This window comes from Halichoeres trimaculatus, unplaced genomic scaffold (assembly GCF_033239565.1).
Source record: "Halichoeres trimaculatus isolate MK-OKI-2021-1 unplaced genomic scaffold, fHalTri1.1 fHalTri1_scaffold_18, whole genome shotgun sequence".
Classification (NCBI taxonomy): Eukaryota; Metazoa; Chordata; class Actinopteri; order Labriformes; family Labridae; genus Halichoeres; species Halichoeres trimaculatus.
In genome coordinates this window covers 4,066,418-4,087,042 of record NW_027437196.1, presented here as the reverse complement: position 1 = coordinate 4,087,042, position 20,625 = coordinate 4,066,418, and the positions used below count along the sequence as shown (strand labels likewise).

At 39.9% G+C, this 20,625-nt stretch overlaps 1 protein-coding gene across 1 annotated transcript in view; it reads left to right on the top strand.

Annotated features, from left to right (window-relative positions):
- Positions 1-20,625, top strand: part of drosha (drosha ribonuclease III) — a 176,415-nt gene that overhangs the window by 59,376 nt on the left and 96,414 nt on the right. The window contains exons 18-20 of the mRNA XM_074693775.1: positions 13,614-13,752; positions 15,864-15,924; positions 16,232-16,291. Of these exons, the coding sequence (XP_074549876.1) occupies positions 13,614-13,752; positions 15,864-15,924; positions 16,232-16,291 (260 nt within the window). The remainder of the gene's footprint in view (positions 1-13,613; positions 13,753-15,863; positions 15,925-16,231; positions 16,292-20,625) is intronic.

Genomic DNA, 20,625 nt, shown 5'->3' with positions numbered 1-20,625 from the left:
TTATTCGCCAAGTATTTTCAAGAATACAAGGAATTTGACTCCAGTTTAAACTGCACTCTCTCAGTACAACTGTTGTAAAAAGTAAGACACTAGAGAAACACTAAATATTGCAAAAAGTAGTAAAAAAATAGAGCTTGAGTAGGAGAGAAAAATAATAAAATTACAATATTAAATAAAGAACTTGTACAGAGTTGAATAAAAATATATACACAATTTAAGTAAAAAAAAAAAAAATGATAATAGTGCACTGAATAGATGTCAATTGTGCGAGTCTGGCTTTTGTTTGTTAAAAGTTTCCTGTTCTAAACAAATGTAATAACTATTGAAAAGTGAAAAAAGTTAGAAAATCCATTCTTAAAGGTGACATAACTTTGGCTTGTTTTCAAAGGGGGTCCCCTGCTGGAAGCAAATGCTGTTAGCGGGGCTTTGGCATCGTACAGTTTGGGAACCCCTGCTCTAGTGCACTCAAAAATACGGAGTACCGATACTGCTAGAAATTTTGATACATAAAATTTCAATTCACTGTGATGGATCATTTTGAACAAAGAAAGCACAGTCACTCTGCAGGGAAGTCCAAAATAAAACACAAACTCTCTGAGTTTAGTTTTTTTTTTTTTTTTTAACAAATTAACAAAAGTGAAAAATAAAGCTAACAACTATCAGAGTTTTAGTATTTTTAGCATTTTTTTTTAATAAACTGAAGTGCAAAATGAAACAATTTAACTGTTAGCTCGCACTGGTTCATCCATGTTGTCTGAAAAGGACCTGACGCAACTTGCTGTGGTGTTAAACTGCAGCAATAAGCGCCACCTACTGGCAAGGAGGACTTGTTCTTTGTACAATTTTTTTTTTAGCCTTGAGTATCAGCTGCTGGTATTAGCAGTCTTAGCAAGTACCAATACCTCGAAAACAGGCTGGTATCAACCCAATACACGATACCCCGTACCCGATACCAGTACTTGGCCATTCCTACTTTTGTGTTAACTCTTAGAATTAGGAATGCACAATATTATCGACACAATCTTATCGGTATCAGCTGATAAAAGCTTAAAAACACGTTTATCGGTATTGGCAGATATGAAAATTTCTGCCGATATGCACAGCCGATAATGTGCTATTCAGTTAGGATTATTATTATTTTCCATCTGAAAAATAAGCTCCTTAAATAAAATGTAGCACTTCATTTATTTGCACTGCAGAGCTCTGTGTCTGTCACCAGGTTGTTACAGTAGCTCTAAAATCATCAAATGCAACTATGTTATGTTTAAAAATGCATTGTACATTTAAAGTTCATGTGATCTAAAGAAATTATTTTTCTGTATTTCAATACTGAATGTCTTGAGTTGGAAAAAATAATACATTTCTCATTTATGGTAAAATCAAATATTTTTTGTCATGTTTTATGTGTGTTTCTTAAACAAATAAGACCGTCACAATAAGAGTAACATATAAATTCCAGTACAGGATAGACTTAACTTTCTTTAAAGTGAAAAAACAAAAACTTGTGATAATCTGTATCGATATCGGCCAAAAGGGGTTTCAATATATCGGCATATCGGATATCGGCAAAAATCCAAAATTGTGCATCCCTACTTAGAATGCAGTGCTCCACCCTAGGCCTAGGTGGCTGTAGGACTTCTAAACTTCTCATATCTCCAGTTTCAAATCTTGCAACAGTCTCTGTTTGTCTGGGCTACAGTCTGTGTGATATATAGCATAGTTTCTGTGACAAACTCCTTTTTTGGCTTTGTTTGTATATGGTTTGTGGACTTTCTGCAGCCAGTCTCAAGCAGACGCTCAATTGACTATGGGTTTTTAGTGCTTCTGCACTGGTTTCACATGTGGACTGGCGACTCTGAGCGTACAATCTGATTGTAACATGTTGACCTTTGATCTGTTAAGGCACAGGGCTCAGGATCCTATGGTGTTGACGTAAAGACGACGTAGAAGTATAAAATCAGGCAAAAGGAGACAAATCATCCTTACAGCAAATCAAAGCCACTGGATCCCCCTCCTTGAGATATTTTTTCCTCGAACCCAACAACCCCTTGAAAATGATGATTAAGACCCTCATTTTTGGTGACAACCTGGGCTTAGATCTATTACTGCTACCTAGTGTGTTGAAGTGTGAAAAAACTAGCTGATTGTGATTTGCGGCTGTATAAAAATTGAGGATCTTCAGAAACAGACTCTTGAATAGGGTCTAATTGTTTGCTGTGCACAAAACAGATCTGACTGCTGTTGAAATAAGAATAACTTGTCGTCATACGTTTCAATGCAGATTAGTTTGTTTTATGTTTACATGCTGCAAAAAAAAGAAAACAAATATAAAAATTCCTTTAATTAGCATTTGTTAAATGACACTGATTACAAAACAATAAGGTAATATTGCCATGTACCCATATTGAGGTCTTATATTTAGATGTGCCAAACATTTCCACCTCCAAATTTCGAGCGAGGAGCAGAACCGTGTTTCTTATTTCAGTATTTGTCATAATTATGCTCTTTGATTAATCAAATCCAGAAAAATAAAACATCTCAGGTTATATTTAGGCTCTGTTTTGCTTTGTTTTGTCATCTGTCTCCTGAGGTGAGCCTCAACCCTGACAATAACACATCCTGAATTGAGGAGGAAACTTTAGTTGCCCAACATAGTGTGGATAAAGCTTTAATATGTAGTTTCTCATTGGCAGGTTTGATTATTCTTTGATCGAAATACCCCAAGTGACAAAAACTTGTGTTTCCAGAGAGTAGCCAGACTTGGGCGGCCATTCCTGGTTTGGGAAAATGAAAGCAGCATCTCAGATTTGGAGTTTTGTTCTGGCTGTGAAGGCTAATGAGCTGAACTCCCATTAAAGGAAGGAGGATTTATTCCCCCTTTTTTCACATTTTCCTTCGAAGAGATGAAAGCAGATCATCTGGGAAAGCAGAGAGTTGGGTGGGTCTGTACAGAATCTGTGCTTGTTTCCGGCTCATTCTCTGTAATGTTTTAATGAAAGCATATCTGTGAATCAGGAATCACAGGGAGGCTGTGTGTCGTTAATGTATAATCGCCATGCTATAATCAGAATCAAGCCGTGTTCACATGGCTTGGTGGATTCTGTGCAGCGCTGTACCTGATATTGCAGCACAGAATGGCAATGTGGTGCTGGCATGAGGCAACTGACAAAAACCCAGCCTGAGAGCGGGAGCCCTGCACTCTGCACTTCCCCCCGCCTGGATCCAGTGGAGCCACGGCCCTTTGAAGCTCTTCTTCTGAGAGCCTCCCTGTTAAACATTTAACATTTAAAACTTGGGGGAAGGAGGGGCTGCAGAGTCGTGTGTTCGCGGTCGCCACATGCTCCTGCATCCAGGCATCAGCCAGACCCGCATAATCCTCCCCACCCCCTGTTGCTTCATCCCCATCCCTTGCTTTTGACCCATGCTGACAGAACGAGAGGCATCACAGAGCATCTCAATAATTTAACCGAACAAGTCCTCGGCCCTGGCGCTGATATTGCATGCTTTTGTTTGTGTGCCCTGACGAATGCTGCCGTGACTCTGTGCTCTCAGTGTTTTAGTTGTTTTGTTATTCATGGTGATGTAAGCATCTGTTTCAGTTTTACAGACCTGTATTCTGTTTTAAACCCTAAACATCTGCTTTTATTCTTGACATTACTTATCACAAAACACCTTTAATAGGGATTAAAGTTCTCTGTCTCTAGATGGATTTCCATCAGTAGGAAAAGAGGAAGGAAAAAAAAAGTTGCACATGCATAAAATGTGATTGAGTTTTGACTATCCGATAAAGCATGACGCTGTTGTGAACCAGTAAAGCCAACCAGAGCCTTGCTTTGAGCCAACCAGAAAAAGAGGAGGACAATTCACCACTGCCCAGGGAAGGATCTGAAATAACTTTTTAGGCCTCTGCCAGCTTGAGCTACAAACATGAGCAAAAGTATGGACAGGTCCACTGGTATGAACCGGAAAATAAAAAATGAAATAAAATAATCTCTCGCTGAGATGACGCACAGATGAGTGAAGAAATGTCCCCTCCCATCATGACCATAGACTGTACAAAACATGGACGTAGTCTCCCCGACGTCACCCGTCTGTTTCTGAAACAGAAAATGAAGCACATCGGCTATAGCGGCCATATTGGTAGTGGCAGCAGCTTCGCCTACAGCTATAGGGTGCCTGTTCGTCACGTGACCCTGAGCTGTGCCTCTTATTGGGTGAGCTTATGATCTTAATATCCTCTGAATGGCCAAGTTTGAAAAAAATTCACCCCCTGTAAAGTGGGAGCCAGAAATAAAATTAGCGACTCAGACAGGAGACGTTTTTTGAACCAGGCTGTAAATAGGTTAATTTCTGCTTTGAAAACAGCTTTTTCTGGCTTGGTGTGTACGTGACTTCTGGTACTTCCATAGCCAGCCTCAAGCAAACACTCGAGAAACAGCAGATTTTAGCACTTCCGCATTGTCTCATATTCTAAGACCGAAGGTTGCCGCTTGATCATGACGCAGTGGCAGTGGCTAGTAGGCGCACCTGGCTCCAGGTTGAGGTGGCGTCCACCACTCGCGCCTGCTGTCTGTCCCCCGGTGCTGCTCGGGTCCCGAGACGTGGCAGCAACTTCGCTCCAGTACAACTCGCTGCCCCGCACTGCAGTTGCCATAGCAACAGCAGCTTCTGACGTACACTCACATCTGCCTCTTGCTTAGGGCTGAACAATTAATTGATTTTAAACCGACATCGCATTGTAATAGAATTCAATTTTCAAATCACAAAGGCTGCAATTAGAGGGAAAATAAAAGTTTTATGTTCACAGACCTGGAGGGAATATTGTAACTTGTTCTTGTTCTCACTTAAAACCATCAAAAGGCACAATGTCTTTTTTTTCTGGCAAAAAAGACCCTTGTTGGCTACAAAGATCCATCCAGTAGATTGTAGAGCCATACCCCTTGGTCACTTTTTTCTGTATGGTTTGATACTTTTACTGACAACTGGAGGCCAGTAAAATTTTATTGTGTTCCATTTTCTTTTTCAATTAAGAAATGCAAAAAAGACTTGTTTAAATGCTAACAGTATCTTTTGTTGGTTAGTCATACTATAAAATTACTTAAAACTTGTGTTAAGTGAATAATGCAGAAGACAAAGCCCCCCCCCCCCCCCCCAAAAAAAAAAAAAAAAAAAATCGTATGCTAAATCGCAATCACAATATTGCTCTAAAAAAATTGCAATTACATTATTTTTCCAAAATAGTTCAGCCCTACTCTTGCTGCTCCAGCTCATGTGTGCCACTGGGGATGGGCACCTTTCACATTTGAAACAATACGGTACAGATGCCAGGTACCTCCAATTGGTACAGGTACTCAACGGTACCAATTTTCGGTACTTTTTTGTGTTTATGTGGTAAAAAATATCAATGTGTTTAATAATTAAATGTATACTTTTTTCAATTTAACATATTCATTCTTTAATATATAACTGAGCAATGCTGTGTTCATGTCCAGTATGGAAAATCTCCTACTCTTCCACTCCCTCACAGTCACAAGGATACACTTAGGTACCTAAACATGACATCTTTTGACTTCACATGAATTTGGTAACCGGTACTTTTGATAGAATTCGGTTGGTACCTGAAAAAGTACCTGATTTGGTACCCATCCCTGCGTGCTGCCTGTGCCTGCTTGCACGTGGAGTTTTCAGGGTATTTTCCTTATGCCAACAAGGAAGGTTAATTATTTGTTTAAGTCAAGTCCTGCAATAAGTCTTAGTTTTATTGAATAGATTGAAACATCTAAATTAAAAGCAAACAACAATAAATAAACCGCTCAAAGTCACCTTAATCCTACTTATTGCTAATTGTCTTGAATATTTACATAGCATTGGTTTAAGTTTTTCCACAACTTAAATTCTGTTTTAGAGAAATAAAAGGGCGAATGCAGCATTTCAGCTTTTTACTTGAAAGCTTTGGAAAACAGCATCTGTTGGGCTACAGATTATTGGAGAATGAAGTTTTTATTCACTACCACCAATGCCAAACCTTCGACAATAAAAAAAACTTCAGATTAAGATGATTTCTACCTTGACACAAGCAGTTACAAGAAACCAAACTGTACACACCTATGACAAACAACAATGCTGTATACTTCAATGTTAGGCCTTAATTTTACTTCCAAGAGCTGCAGAAATGATATTTTCCATTCTTCGTGGTTCATAGCGAGATGTTGTGAACTTCACCTTAACCCTGCAGACATTGCAGCCGTGGAATTGCTGCTGACCTCTCATTATTCCCACAGATAAAGAACAGGAATTAGGGGGCAGCGAGTTTGCAGAAGGGTGACCTCGCTGGGTGTTTATAACTGTCAGGAGGTTAAAGACATTATCCAGACCTTCTTCAGGCAGATGCATCTTGTCCTTGCTGACAACAATCTCCCAAACTTGTTTGAGAGAACTCAAACAGCCTTGACTGACCAATCACAGCGCAGGCTGCACACAGTATTGTGTGGAGTGCTCTGTTAGTGTCAGATATAAAGCTCCACTCTAACCACAGATGTTTCCAATGTGTCGGTTCAACCATTCTGCACATTAAGTACAGGTTAAATGTGAAGTATGTTGGCGACTGAGTTCAAGAGGAACACATTCAAATGGCTCAATACCAGGGTACATAGAAACTCAAAAAGCATACAGGAAACCTTTCACTGTAACCTTGAGAAGCAGACCTCCTAAAGGAGTTCATAAATACTTATGGAGACAGCAAGTTCAGCTGATCTACCAGAAGTTGGGAGGATGTGCCAAAATCGCTTTGCAATGACAAAAAAGATAAAACTGTGCTGAAGTAAAAAAAACAAAAACAAAAACAAAAAGGGGATAATGAGATGCACTGATCCATAAACCACGTCTGTTTTCAGTGTTGCCAACTGAGCTAATTTGTCACTATATTTAATGGAGCTGGGGCGTTTTGCCCTTCTCCCGATTCGACTCTTTTACAATTTTTGGGGTGCTGATTGGATTTAAATTGCGTTTCTTTGACATTTCTGATTTTTGTGATTTTTAGTTCACTTTTTAAACACCAGACCAAGTGAAAAAAAATCAAATGATGGTGATGATGTCTTTAGACTATATCTGGAGCCATATTTTTCAAAAAGTCAGTGTTCAGAATTTTTTAGGGGAGCTGACACATCAACTTCTTTTCAACCCAACTTAAAAACAAAGACTAAAATGAAGAACTTGAATTTTTAATATTAATAAAAAAAACTCTGGAAATAAAAAAGAACTCTGGAGTTTGAAGACTGACGTGAAAGCATGTATGAATCTGACTTCCACTTCCTCCCCACATGTGCAGCAGTCCCTCCCACTGCATGCTTGTGGATCTGCTCGTCTCGTTCAAGTCACTTTTTCCGATCTGAAGCCCGAATAAAGAAGCCATTTGTTTTGAACAATAATAATAATACATTTTATTTATAAAGCCCTTTTCATCCAAAGATCTCAACAGCTACAGCTTTATTTAAAAAAAAAGAAAAAAACAAACAAACAGAAAATAAGAAATTAGAAAAGATGAAAGGGGTCAATAAAACAGCTAATAATAATAATTATTATAATAACAACAACAACAACAACAATAATAATAATAATAATAACAATAATAATAAAAATAATAATAATAATAAAAAAAAAATAATAATAATCATCATCATTATTATTATTATTATTATTATTATTATTATTATAAATAAAATAAAAGTAATAATAATAATAATAATAATAATAATAATAATAATAATGATAATAATAACAATAATAATAATAATAAAAATAATAATAATAATAATAATAATAATAATAATAATAATAATAATAATAATAATAATAATTAATGATAATAATAATAATAATAAATGGGGGAAAAAAAATAAAACCATTTAAAAACAACTGAAGACATGTGACAGATGATCTTAAAAAGCATCGGAGTTGGCTAAAAGCTTTGTCAAAAAGCAACTGTCTTTAGCCCCTTTTTAAAAAAGTCAGTGGATTGTGTTGCTCTTCGAGTTTTAGGGAGGGCATACCACAGACGTGGAGCAGCACAGAAAGACCCCATTCTCCCATAGCCAAAGTGTATGGAGGAGGTTTGAGTAGGTGGAGTGGACAGAGCATGTTTGACTTAAAAAACAACAAAAAAACAACAACAGCAAAAAGTAGAATCAGCAGAAGAAAGTTCATCTGTAGTTTTTTTAGTCACTTTTTGTCTCTTGTATGATGTTATTCCTCTCTCCTACAGCATTCATGACATTTAATTCAATTATGCAAATTTGGCAATTAGTCATAGGACAGCCAATAGCTAATTTTCTTACTGAGGAGTCTGTTTTGGAAGTCTTACAGAGAGAAAAGAGTTCATAAAGTCGTCTTGTGTCACAACTTCCAGTGAGTTTGGCCAAGTCAGCAATGTGCAGTTTTTGTTCAGCTGTGTAGTTCGTGTTGGTAACATCTGAATCCCTTAAGTAGAGTTTGTACACCTAAAATAAAAGAGATGAGTTTCAAAGTTAGTCATCACAGGCAAGGCAAGGCAAGTTTATTTCTATAGTACATTTCAGCAATGCAATTCAAAGTGCTTTACAGACAAAACAAGTTATAGAAAACAATTAAAATTCAATTAGAAATGAGATTAATTAAAAAGATACAATAAATCAAACAACGACAAAAAACAAACAAACAAACAAGATTAAAATAGATTTTAAAACAGATTTTAAGATAAAATTTGCAGTGCAAAATTAAAGACAAGATATTAAAATGATATTAAATGATTTGTTAAAATGCTCTAATAAAAGGCAGCTGTAAAAAGGTGGGTCTTCAACCTGGATTTAAATGAGTTAAGACTTTCAGCAGACCTAATATTTTCTGGCAGCTTGTTCCAGATATTTTGAGCATAGAAGCTGAATGCTGCCTTTTCCATGTTTAGTTCACAGCAAAATCATTTTGACCTACGATATTGAAATCTGACAAATCCAACAAAACTTCTTTTAATGAAAAACACAAGCAAAAAAAAGGGTTAGGTTGTTTAAAATTGTGCAGTTCTTCCTGATGTGGAAGCATAGTTTGGTTAGTTATTTGGTTGAGGAAACAGCCGCTAGAGTAACTCTGCGTGGTAGCATTGGTGTGAATTCTTCATATGGAAGTATTTTATTCATTCCAGCTCAAAAAGTCACTCCATCAGCTGACATATTGGTGAAAAATGGTTTCAACTGTTATTAAAAAGGCCTCAGAATCCCATAACAGCGCAGTTCAAGCTGCGACGTGTTGTGAATCTTATTAAGAAAGGAATCAAAGTCAATCACAAGAATGTTTCAAGCGATCCCCGTGTTCTCGTCCATGTCTTTAATCCCTTAAATCCTGGTTTACCTGTGTTGTTGATTTAATAGTGTGATGCTCGACACCGCATTTCCTGTGTTTAGTGCTGTTTGCCAAACAGGCAGTCTGCCCATCATTTTCCCTGCATGCGGGTGCAACAACACACTCTCCAGTAAAGTCTGCCGCCCTCCAACTGAGCAATGATGTTTATTCCCGTTTAGCCAAAGGCAGTTGAGCAGCAGCTGAGGCAGTGATCACTAAATCCAAATCCCACCGATACTTTACGCAGTCATTATGTTGACAGGAACAGTTGCAGACGTCAATCCTCTCCACAGACTCGGCTTAAAAGCCAATCCTGGTGTTGGATGTTGTCCTTAACAGCGGAGAACCTGCAGTGTTTACAGAATAACTGATGTATTTTGCTTGATGCAGTACCGAACTCTGTAGTTCAGGCTGTGCAGCAGGCAGTCATTGACTTGTGCGCCTGACATCTCACAATGGGGGAGTTGGAATTGGAAGTAGACGTGTTTGTTGTTGTTTTTACTTATATTTTTATCAAACTGTCAACACGGCGCTGAGAATAGCTCGATTCCTGCTCGTGTCGTGTCAAGTAACTACTTTTTTCCCCCCTTATAAAAAACTGCTGTTCATCTTAACCACAGGAAAAAAGCACAATTGCTGTTGAATTTGTCATCTCTGTGTTCAGGGCTACAAAGCTGAAGGCCTCTCGAGCAACTATAAATATTGAAACCTCTCTGTTAACGTTTTACATATATATCTCATTGGAGCTTGAAATTGATTTGAAGTTGGCTGAAAGGAGACAAGCATTTTGAAAAGCAAGCCCAGGGGGAGAGTAGCTGGAGATTTTTTTCAGCTGAGATTAACATTCTACTAATGTAAGATTGATAAAGGCTTGACATATCCTACTGAGCCCTATCTTTTCCCTTTTTCTTCCCTCAGCGACTTTGAGATGTGGAGCCGCAGCAGTCTTTCCAGGCACAGCAGTTTTTGTCCTCTTTTCACACAAAGCTGAGTGTCGACTAATGCCTTTCCTTCAGGGTTATTCTACCTTAAATTCCCACTTTTGCCTCGCTTTACAGGTCTGCAAGTTTAAGTCATTAATTTCCATACAAACAACTTCAGCGTGACAAAGTGGCACGAGGGACGCTCTCTTTATCTCTCTGTTTGAACGGTTCACCTAAGTGCAGCTGCTCCTCTCTTCCTCAGAGCGATTGCTGATCCGACGTTATTAGACTGATTTGCTTTGACCAGTGTTACCGTTTGCAATTAGTCTGCAGCTAAAAGAGGAAATGGAACAGATCCAGGCTCTGTTTAGGGGATTCACGGGCCCTGGGGTTTGGCTCGGCTGATGCTTGAATTCTGTCAGTCTGGAGATTGTTTCTCTCTGAGTGAACTGTTGGAGCTGCTGTGACATGGAATGAAGACTGAGGAATTACACAAAACAACTGCAGCAGGAGCTTAAAACCCTCTGTTTCAGTTCTGTGGACATTTCCTCCTGATGTGTCCTTGAGGAGCCCCTGATGGACTGGAGATCAGTCTGAGGTGTTTCCACCTTTCAACCAGTGGCAGCTGGGATTGTTTCCAGCTCCTCTGCGACCCTGAACGATGGATGAACAGAGGGTGGAATAAAAGCCTTAAAATACCTGGATTCTTAAAAGTTTTCTCTTTATTTCTTTACTCCATGTACCTTCCCAGCTGCTGCAATTTGGTAAAAAGGAAGTGAAGGTTAGGTTTGTCCAGAGATTGTTTGATTGAATGTTGAATGTGGGTTGACTGTGACATTTTGGCTCCAGTAAAGGACCGTGTTGTCCTCTACCATCGTCATCCTGCTATTTGAGAATTTTTTACCATCCCTGCTTGATTAAAACTTTTTTGTTGCTAGGCGGCTCTTCGCAGCATCTCATTGCAGCAGGTCCTTGCAGCAGCTTGTTGCAGGACCTCATTGAGCAGTTCATTACAGCAGCTCATTGCAGAAGCTTGTTGCAGAAGCTCATTACAACAGCTACTTGCAGCAGCTAGTTGCAGCAGCTCATTCCAGTCAAAAGAGCTCAATATAGCAGATTGTCGCAGCAGCTCATCACAACAGTTTGTTGCCGCAGCTTTTCTTAGGAGCTCGTTGCAGCAGCTTTTCCCAGTATGTTGCAGCAGCTGCAGCTTGTAGCAGCAGCTTGTTACAAGAGCAGATTGCTGAAGCAGTTCGTTGCTGCAGCTCTTCCCAGCAGCGAATCGCAGCAGAAGCTTGTTACAGGAGCAACTTGTTGCAGCAGTTTGTGGCAGCAGCAGCAGCTTGGTGCAGCAGCAGCTTGTCACAGCAGCTGGCTGCAGGAGCTTGTTACAGCATCTGGTTGCAACAGCTTGTTTTAGCAGCTGGTTGCAGCAGCTTGTTGCTGCAGCTGGTTGCAGCATCTTGTATTAGCAGCTGGTTGCAGCAGCTTGTTGCAGCAGCTGGTTGCAGCATCTTGTATTAGCAGCTGGTTGCAGCAGCTTGTTGCAGCAGCTGGTTGCAGTAGCTTGTATTAGCAGCTGGTTGCAGCAGCTTGTTGCAGCAGCTGGTTGCAGCATCTTGTATTAGCAGCTGGTTGCAGCAGCTTGTTGCAGCAGCTGGTTGCAGTAGCTTGTATTAGCAGCTGGTTGCAGTAGCTTGTATTAGCAGCTGGTTGCAGCAGCTTGTTGCAGCATCTGGTTGCAACAGCTTGTTTTAGCAGCTGGTTGCAGCAGCTTGTTGCAGCATCTGGTTGCAACAGCTTGTTTTAGCAGCTGGTTGCAGCAGCTTGTTGCAGCAGCTGGTTGCAGAATCTTGTATTAGCAGCTGGTTGCAGCAGCTTGTTGCAGCAGCTGGTTGCAGCATCTTGTATTAGCCGCTGGTTGCAGTAGCTTGTTTTAGCAGCTGGTTGCAGCAGCTTGTTGCAGCAGCTGGTTGCAGTAGCTTGTTTTAGCAGCTGGTTGCAGCAGCAAAACACAGCAGCTTGTAACAACATCTCATTGCTGCAGTTTGTTGCAGCTACTCGTTGCAGCAGCTTATTGCTGCTCATAGTAGCTTGTCGCAACAGCTCATTACAGAAGTTATTTGCAGAAGCTTATTTCAGCAACTTGTTGCAGCATCACATCACAGCAGCTAGTTGCACAATACAATAGTCTTGTACACATTATTTCCCAGGTTACACTTATTTAATTGTTCTGTTTAATAAATTCTTAATTGAATTTGCATTGTGCACTTTTTTGTTTGCTGCTTATTCCGTCACTTTTTCCCCATCATGGGACGATTAAAGGATTATTTCATGCTAATTTCCAGGACTGCATCTATTAAGTATTGGACTTTCCTCTACTTCTGTCATTCTCACCTGTCGTAGATCATTTCGAGGCTTTGGTTGTAAAGTTAACAGCCTGTATTCGTGTTGCTCCATCCTGCTTGTGCATTGAGGATGCTTTCAGCAGATACGTCTTGGATGCTGAGCTGAGATCTTCACACCTGTGCTCCCTACTGACACCAAACTCCAGCCCACCAATTCACAGTCTCAGACAGCAGCTCCTGTAGTTACCACCGTCACCTAAAGCCGTGAAGCTAACGTCATCGACTGTCATCACTACGGTGAAGCGTGCTGAAGCTGCAGAATAGATTTCCTGCACCAGATCTTCTACATTAGCTCTTCTCTGTTATCTTGTTACTGCTTTTTACAAACATCCAAACTGATTTTTAGGGTTCACCTTAGTTTTTCCCCACCAACGTCAGGCTTCAAACTGCTTCCTCGAGCTTCTTCTTGGATGGTTTTGAGCTGTGCCTCTTTTTTACTCCATCTCTCACAAGGAGACAAAAGACGCCGGCCGAGTGAAGCGACAGGGCAGTGAAGCTATTGGCAGCCGGTGTGTGTTTACTACTGTTTGTGGATGAGCGCTGCACACAGGAAGTCGTAGCCAAGAGGCTCCGGTTTGACCAGCCAGCAAGGGTCGGCGATGCAAACGATGCCAGACGAGTTTCAAGGTTTTTAGGAGAGCAGGGTCAGAGAATACTGCAGGAGGACTCCAGTTAATTAAGCCTGTGTCTGAATCACCCACAGCTCGGTGACAGAGCAGCGAGAGGGAAAGGCACAGTCTTTAAACGGAGGAAAACAAAGTGAAAATGTCGAATATGAGTAATCAGCCAAGGCTAATAATCAGGCCAGTGTCTGAGTCGCTCATTCTGGGTTGAACTCTAGAAATCCTGAGAATGATCTTGTGATAATATGAAAATTTTAATGTCTCACCTTTTCTCCAACTGTCTCCTTCAGCTCGGCATGACTCACCCAAGTCACCACCTCAACTTCGGCATGAACCCCGATCACGCCCGCAACTCCCTTTCCAACTGCGGCATCCGGCAGCCTAAGTACGGAGACAGGAAGGTCCACCACATGTACATGAGGAAAAAGGGTGAGTCATGCCTCTCCGTCTCGTGTTTTTGCTCTTACTATAAAGTCTTTGCTCTTTTTGTGCCTCATTCGCTAGTAAACGCGTAGAAATGTCCCTACTCTGCGCACAAGCTCTGTGTTTACGCAATATCACCGTCTGATTCATGACACGAGCGCACCAGCCAATTTTTGCATGCCAGCAACCTGCAGCAACCAGTGAAGCAATCAGCATAGTACAACGCCCCAATTCATCCATATAAGGTCATCAGTTCGGTGGCTCAGGAGGAGGCGCCACAGACTTTGACAAGTATTTACTACTTTCAAGTATGAGCAAACAGTGAAGCCTCAGAAAATTGATAAAGTCATGAGGAGAAGCTGTTAATTCATGTCTTCACTCAGTTAATATTTAGTTATGTGCTCTAGAACTGACCTTCATTAGAGAAAGGGTCAAAAATATTCACATCCATTTTTCAAGTAGAAGTATAGATAGTAGGTTTTAAAACTCTTCTGTAGAAGTTGAAGTATAAACTGTACTTTTTTCCTTAAGTAAAAGTGTAAAAGTAATGTTTTGTAAACTACTTAGAGTATGAAAGTAAAAGTAATGTAAGGGGAACAAAACAAAACAATTAAGGACAAAGCTAGTGATTATAAAGTTTTGTTGAAATGTTGATGTTAAAAAATTTGGAGCAGCTGGTGTTGACCAATAGGGTCATACTAAACACGGGCTAGAACGCTCCAAACTAATCCAGTCTAGCCAAAATGTTTGTTTACTTTATTTAGACACTATCACAACACCCGCAGTGTTTCCCCCCGATGTATGTCAAATTAATTTTATTTTCTATGGATGCCAGACGAAAGCTTAAGTAATTTAAGTTTACTGTGGATGATTTTCTGAATAATTGTTATTATATAAATTGTTATGTTTTTCCCATCGGAGCACTGGGTCTTCTTTATGTTGACTGACTGTCATGATGCACAGTGTGTTCACCTGGCGATGGTTAAATAAAGGTTGTAATGAGTCCTTCAATATGCCTAATTATTCTGGCTCATGCTCAGGCAGTGTTATGTTTATACCTCTCCAAATCACTCTGTCCCAATGGTGCTATTTATCTGGGTAGGTTTTTATACTTTGCTGTGTTTGTGTTGACCTTTTTTTTTTTTTTGAATGACAGGCTAGAATGAGAACAAGCCAAAATGAAATGGAAGTAACAAGGTTCTTTTTTAAAAGTAGGGAGTAAAAAGTACAGATATATGTCAAAAATGTAAAAAGTAAAAGTAAAAAGTTATCTTAAAATAATTACTTTTTACCAGTCAACTATAGATACCCAAAAATTCTAATTAAAGGGATAGTTCAGTATTTTTTTGAAGTGGGGTTGTATGAGCTCTATGTGACCACTAAGGACATTAGATACAGTAGAAAGTTGTCTCCTCTCCCTCAGTAAGACACAAACTGTAATCGATGGTGACGAGGAAATAGACGCTAACAGGGACAGACGGTACCAAATTCAAAGGCTATTTTCTCTGCCTACAAGAACTAAAATCAAAAAGTTATACCACAGTTTAAGAGTACGCCGCAGTCTGTGTCTTACTGAGGGAGAGGAAACAACTTTCTACTGTATCTAATGTCCTTAGTGGTCACATAGAGCTCATACAACCCCACTTCAAAAAAACTGAACTATCCCTTTAAGTAAGGCACCAAGGTATCTTTTCTTTGTTACTTGACACCTCTGGGGAAACGATTTAATTATCATCAAAACTGTGACATTTTAAAATATACAAAGTGAAATTTCAAATTTTAAAACTAAGTATTTAATTGTTAAGATTCAATATTAAATGTAAAATAAGCGTGAATGGTTAAACTGATTTACGGTTTTTAGTTTTGAATTCTTGAAAGCCTTCTTTCATTTACTGATAAGTTTAAATCTGATGTGATTTAAGTGAGAAGTATCTGTGTTTATGTTTTACGAGAAAGTTGGTCGTCATTATTTGTGTGAACACATGGTCTGAGGAGGCTCTATATTTGTTCGCAGAGTAAGAAAAATATCAATGAATCACAGATTTGTGCATCAAATGTTCATACACACTGTTTCTGGTTGAGGCTTTTTATTCTCACGCCTCCATCGTCTCTTCCAGGAATCAACACGCTGATCAACATCATGTCTCGACTGGGGCAGGATGACCCTTCGCCCTCCAGGTACGCCACCTGCAGGCTCATATCTGCTCATGCTATCACTGACCACGGGAGCAATCAAAAGATGATTCTGTGATTAATCCACGCGGCGGGCCTGCTGACAGGAAAATTAACTCTAACTGTGAGAGGAGGGGATATCTCAGGGGACAGAAATGAGCTAATTTTAAGGGCAGCGACTGCTTATTATTTTTAAATTTGAGCTGCTGTAATCCTCCCAGCACAGATTAGGTAAGCAGCTGTTGACGTTAGCGTGCCTGCTTTGAGTCTTGTAACTTTGTGAACCCTTTCTTCTGCCTCCTCTTCCTCCCAGGATCAATCACAACGAGAGGCTGGAGTTTCTGGGTGATGCCGTTGTGGAGTTCCTCACCAGGTGAGACGGCGCCCTCGCATCCGTGATGGACACGGCTGCTAATTGAAGCCGACTACGACGCTATCTTTTCCCCTTTCTCTCCTTCCCTCTCTTATTGTCTGTATCCATCCACGTCCGTCACGAGCATTCTCCTCTACATACTTTCCACTCATCCCAGACAGTGATCTACTTGTAATTGGAAGTGGGATGTAATTTTTTCCCCCTCCCACCCCCCTTTAACCGGCCTGAAATTCTCCATGACACCTTGCAATTAGCTGTCTGGAATGGCTGTCTGGAATGCTGACTGTTATTGACTCCCAGGTGAGAGCCAACGCCGCTGCCCGGCACTTACCTAAGCAGCGTGCTAATTATACGTAGCTATTATTGACTCGCAGACTACCCTGCAGAAGTAGTGCCCACCCACTGGCCTCCTTCTTTGAGCAGAAATTACTAGAATAAAAAAATAAGACGAGACTCTCCTTCTTTCTTTTTTCTCTTCTCCTCTGTTTCTCTGTTGCCACGGGATGTTACCCTCAAATAAACACACAGGTTGCAGAGAAGCAGAATAGATTTTCTTATCTGACTTCCATTTTCCCAACAGCATAACTTCTACTACCAAAATGTAATTCGTAACCCTCAATGCTAACACTTCCACAACAGTGAACATCCAGGAGCCGGATTAAAGCTTAATAGGAGCTGACACTGGGCTGCACAGGACACTGCTCCAGCTCCTTATGCAGCGAGAACATTGTTACAAAGAAGGCGGTTAGCCTCTGTTTCCTCAGATATCTCTGGGCATGTTTCGCCACTTTCCCCCCTTACTCCCACCACCTCCTCCCCCCTCTTCCTCTGCCTCCCTTCTTTGATTGTTAGCGTCTGACGAGACATGCTTGGCCTACACTCTGGCCCTCTGAATTATTTATCAGACTCTTGTCCAGTTAAATGGGTAACAGCAGATCCAGCCAACTGCCTCGTGCACCTCCGGCGTGTGCGCTGCCCTTGGAGGCTATCTGTGCCTCTGCTGTCCAGCCAGCGAAATATTTTGCACATTTGAAAAAGCCTCAACACTGGGGGTTAGTGTTGAACAGAGGGGGGTCAGGGGAGGAGGTTATTTTTAGAAGGGTCAGCAGATGATGCAAGGCGAAAAGTTCACTCGCAATATTTGATTCTTCCAGCGGTAACCTTTTTTTTTTTTTTCCTAATCCAGGCTGATATCAAAGTGAAATTAACTTTTTAATGTTTTATTATTATTTTCAAAGGCCTGCTATATGAACCAGATATCCTGAGATTCTCTCATTAAAGGAATATTCAGGTATTTTTTTCCTTATGTTTTACCTGAGTCATAGTCTAAATCAGGGATGTCCAAACTGTTAAGCCTCTTACAGGCCAACTGGAATAGAATGAGACCACATCCTTGCACATATTGCAGTATTTCCTAAATTAAGAGCACCAACGTCAGGTGATTTTCATTGAGTTGCCACGGTCTGAATCGCATGGGTTCTTGGTCAGCTTCAGGCTGTGCACTGACGTCGTCAAAGGTAGGAGTGTTTCCCTGCTCCCACCCCTTTATTTTTTATGATTATGCGTGTTATAATTATTACTATAGCATATATTGTACAAGACTCACGTGGCCAAGCATGGCTGAACCAAAGAAAAAGTTCCTAGCTCGATTATTAAAGTTCCTGTGATGAGTTTCTAAGTCACCTTGAAGAAGTCCCCCTACTAGATATATGCCTGATTGTAATCACACTTTAAAATGAGATTATTAGCGCCAATATTACAGGTTACAGTTTATTTTGAATTGCTACTTAGAGCACGAGCTAAAGGCTGACAGGGCTATTCTGTTTGTGATCGTGTTGATTCCAACCCACAGTCAGCAGTTATTCTGCAGTGGTCTGTTCAAACTTGAGAGTCTAGCAATAAAATGAAGAGTGAGGTTACGTTAGCTCTGATTGGTAGATGACTGGCAGCACATAGCTAACCAGGTACACAAGATTCAAAGATGTATATATAAAAAAAAGTAACCAAGCAAAATTCCTTTATCACTATTTATTTAATCAATGTTTGAATCCAATGTAAGTTTAAGTTCATGAATTTAATATCATATTCAATGGACACTAAGAGTGCAGTGCTATGTTCTTTTTTTCTATCCTAAACTGCTCTGTGCTTGTTAGGGGGTACTTGGTGAAAAAAAAAAAAAAAACATATCATAGGAGGTACATGACTGAAAAAAGTTTGAAAACCCCTGTCTTAGAGCACCAGGCTGCCAGCTGTGCTAAATATAGACAGCTACTAAACTACATACAAACTGACAGTGTTTACTTGTTGTCACGTTAGCCTACAGATACATCGGAGCACCAGGCTGCCGATAGCACTACATATAGCCGGCCGCTACAATGTTTGCTTGATGTCACATATTAAATTGTAGCGCTATGTAACTGTACTGATAAATACCTTACCTCTGTGTGTTTTATCCAGTAAAAAGTTGTCTTGAACAAAGAAAATTCGTTTTGATCCAATCTCCATTTAATTCCACAACAAACACACACCTCAGTAAAAGTAATTTACAACAGTGCGCGTGAGACTATGGGCGACAAGAGGGCGAGGGACTGCAATTAAAACAGATCCTCATCATAGCATCTTAAGTAATTTTTTATTTTTATTCTATTTTCTTTTTCTGAGGAATTTTTCGTTTACTGATTTTTCCTTCATTTAAGAGTCTGACTAAAGGGTCTGCCCGTGATACCTTTTTTCATTTTGTGCGATGTGTAAAAAATTAATTAAGAGCGCTTCACTTTGCCATGTATTGAAGTACTTCAACATATTTTGAAGAAAATTATTTTTATTGGATATATAATAATGGGTTAATACACCTGATATCAGTGATGGTGTTAGTATTTTTTACATTAGTGTTCTAGGGTTAATCTGCCGCCTCTCGGTCACCTCAAGGATCCACCAGAAAGAAATGTAGTAAACTGGTCAAAATATCAAATTTGTCCAATATTTCTCTTCATAGTTTTACAGGAATGGATGAAATATGTGAGTATGTACAGCTTTAGGCATTTTGTGACCCCCACTCTGGGAACCACAGATCTAAATATCTGAGAGATGCACATAGATTTCTGGATCCATATGGACTTCTTTAGCTTTTGGCAACAAATTTCACTGTAATGTCTTCTATCTCTAATTAAAGAATATTTTTGTAGCAGATAAGCACAGAAAATATTATTAAAAAACTCACATGAGATATACATTTTTTCGCTAAAGTAAATAATTTTTGGTAAGATAAAACTCCTTTCAAAGATTTTCTTGACAGAAAGAGGAACTAGTTTTGGCTTATATGTTTGTCCAACGATGTGATGCAAAAATAGCCTTTAAACCAGGAAATCCCATCTTCTGACTTATTTTCCAGTTTTCGGCATTTCATTTTCTGGCAAATCTAAAGTAGAAATATCACATTTTTTTGTCTTTTTTTAAATTCATGGACTCTAGTTTGAAAAATCTGCCTTAAAAGTGAAGTAAGGAAGATGCTGTTTTATGACTGATACTCTGCAGGGTCAGCCATTCACTGCTTCATGTCAGCTTTACCACGCTCATCACCCAGTTTCTGATGATTTTAACCTGAGAGCGCTCCGTCAGCTCGTCTCTGTGACTGACACTTCAGCCAGGAGAAACCAGTGTCTCTGCTCTAATTATTTTTCATTACACTAAGTGTTTTTTATCAATTCCAAGTGCTTTGTTTCCACACCAAGACCACACCAGCCTGATAAATAGACCTCTTGTGAATTTGGAAAAAAAAACACAACGCCACCTGCTTTCCTCTCTTTGCATTGATTAGAAATGACTGAATTAAATGGCCTGCTTTAATTCAAATGAAATCAAATGATACGCCGCGGTTGGGGAGACGCTGGACCGTAATGAAAATGGAACCTGCTCGCCTGGAACCCAGCTGTGGAACCACTGAAGCATCTGCGGCCGTGTCTGGGTTCCAGCACGAGGCCTGTGAAGGGCTGGAGAGCTCTGGGAAGTTAATTAGCTGGACCTGAAACATTGGTGGAAGGTCGAAAAGGGTCACCAAAAAAACCATGAGCGAAAGAAATTTATGCGATATAAAAGTAAACATGGGAAACAACCAATAAAGTCTGCCAACAATTGTTGTTTCTAACAATATTTTGTCTCAGAGGAACCCAGAGGTGTCTAAAGATGAGGGCAGCTGTACGATGGCCAATGGGTGTCAGACAATTTGCAAAAGCCACAACATGAATGCAAGAGCAAAAACACAAATGAAAAAGGAGGTTAGTTACCCCAATAGACACAGAAAAGATGTGAAAGTAGGTAAATGATGATTAGTTTTT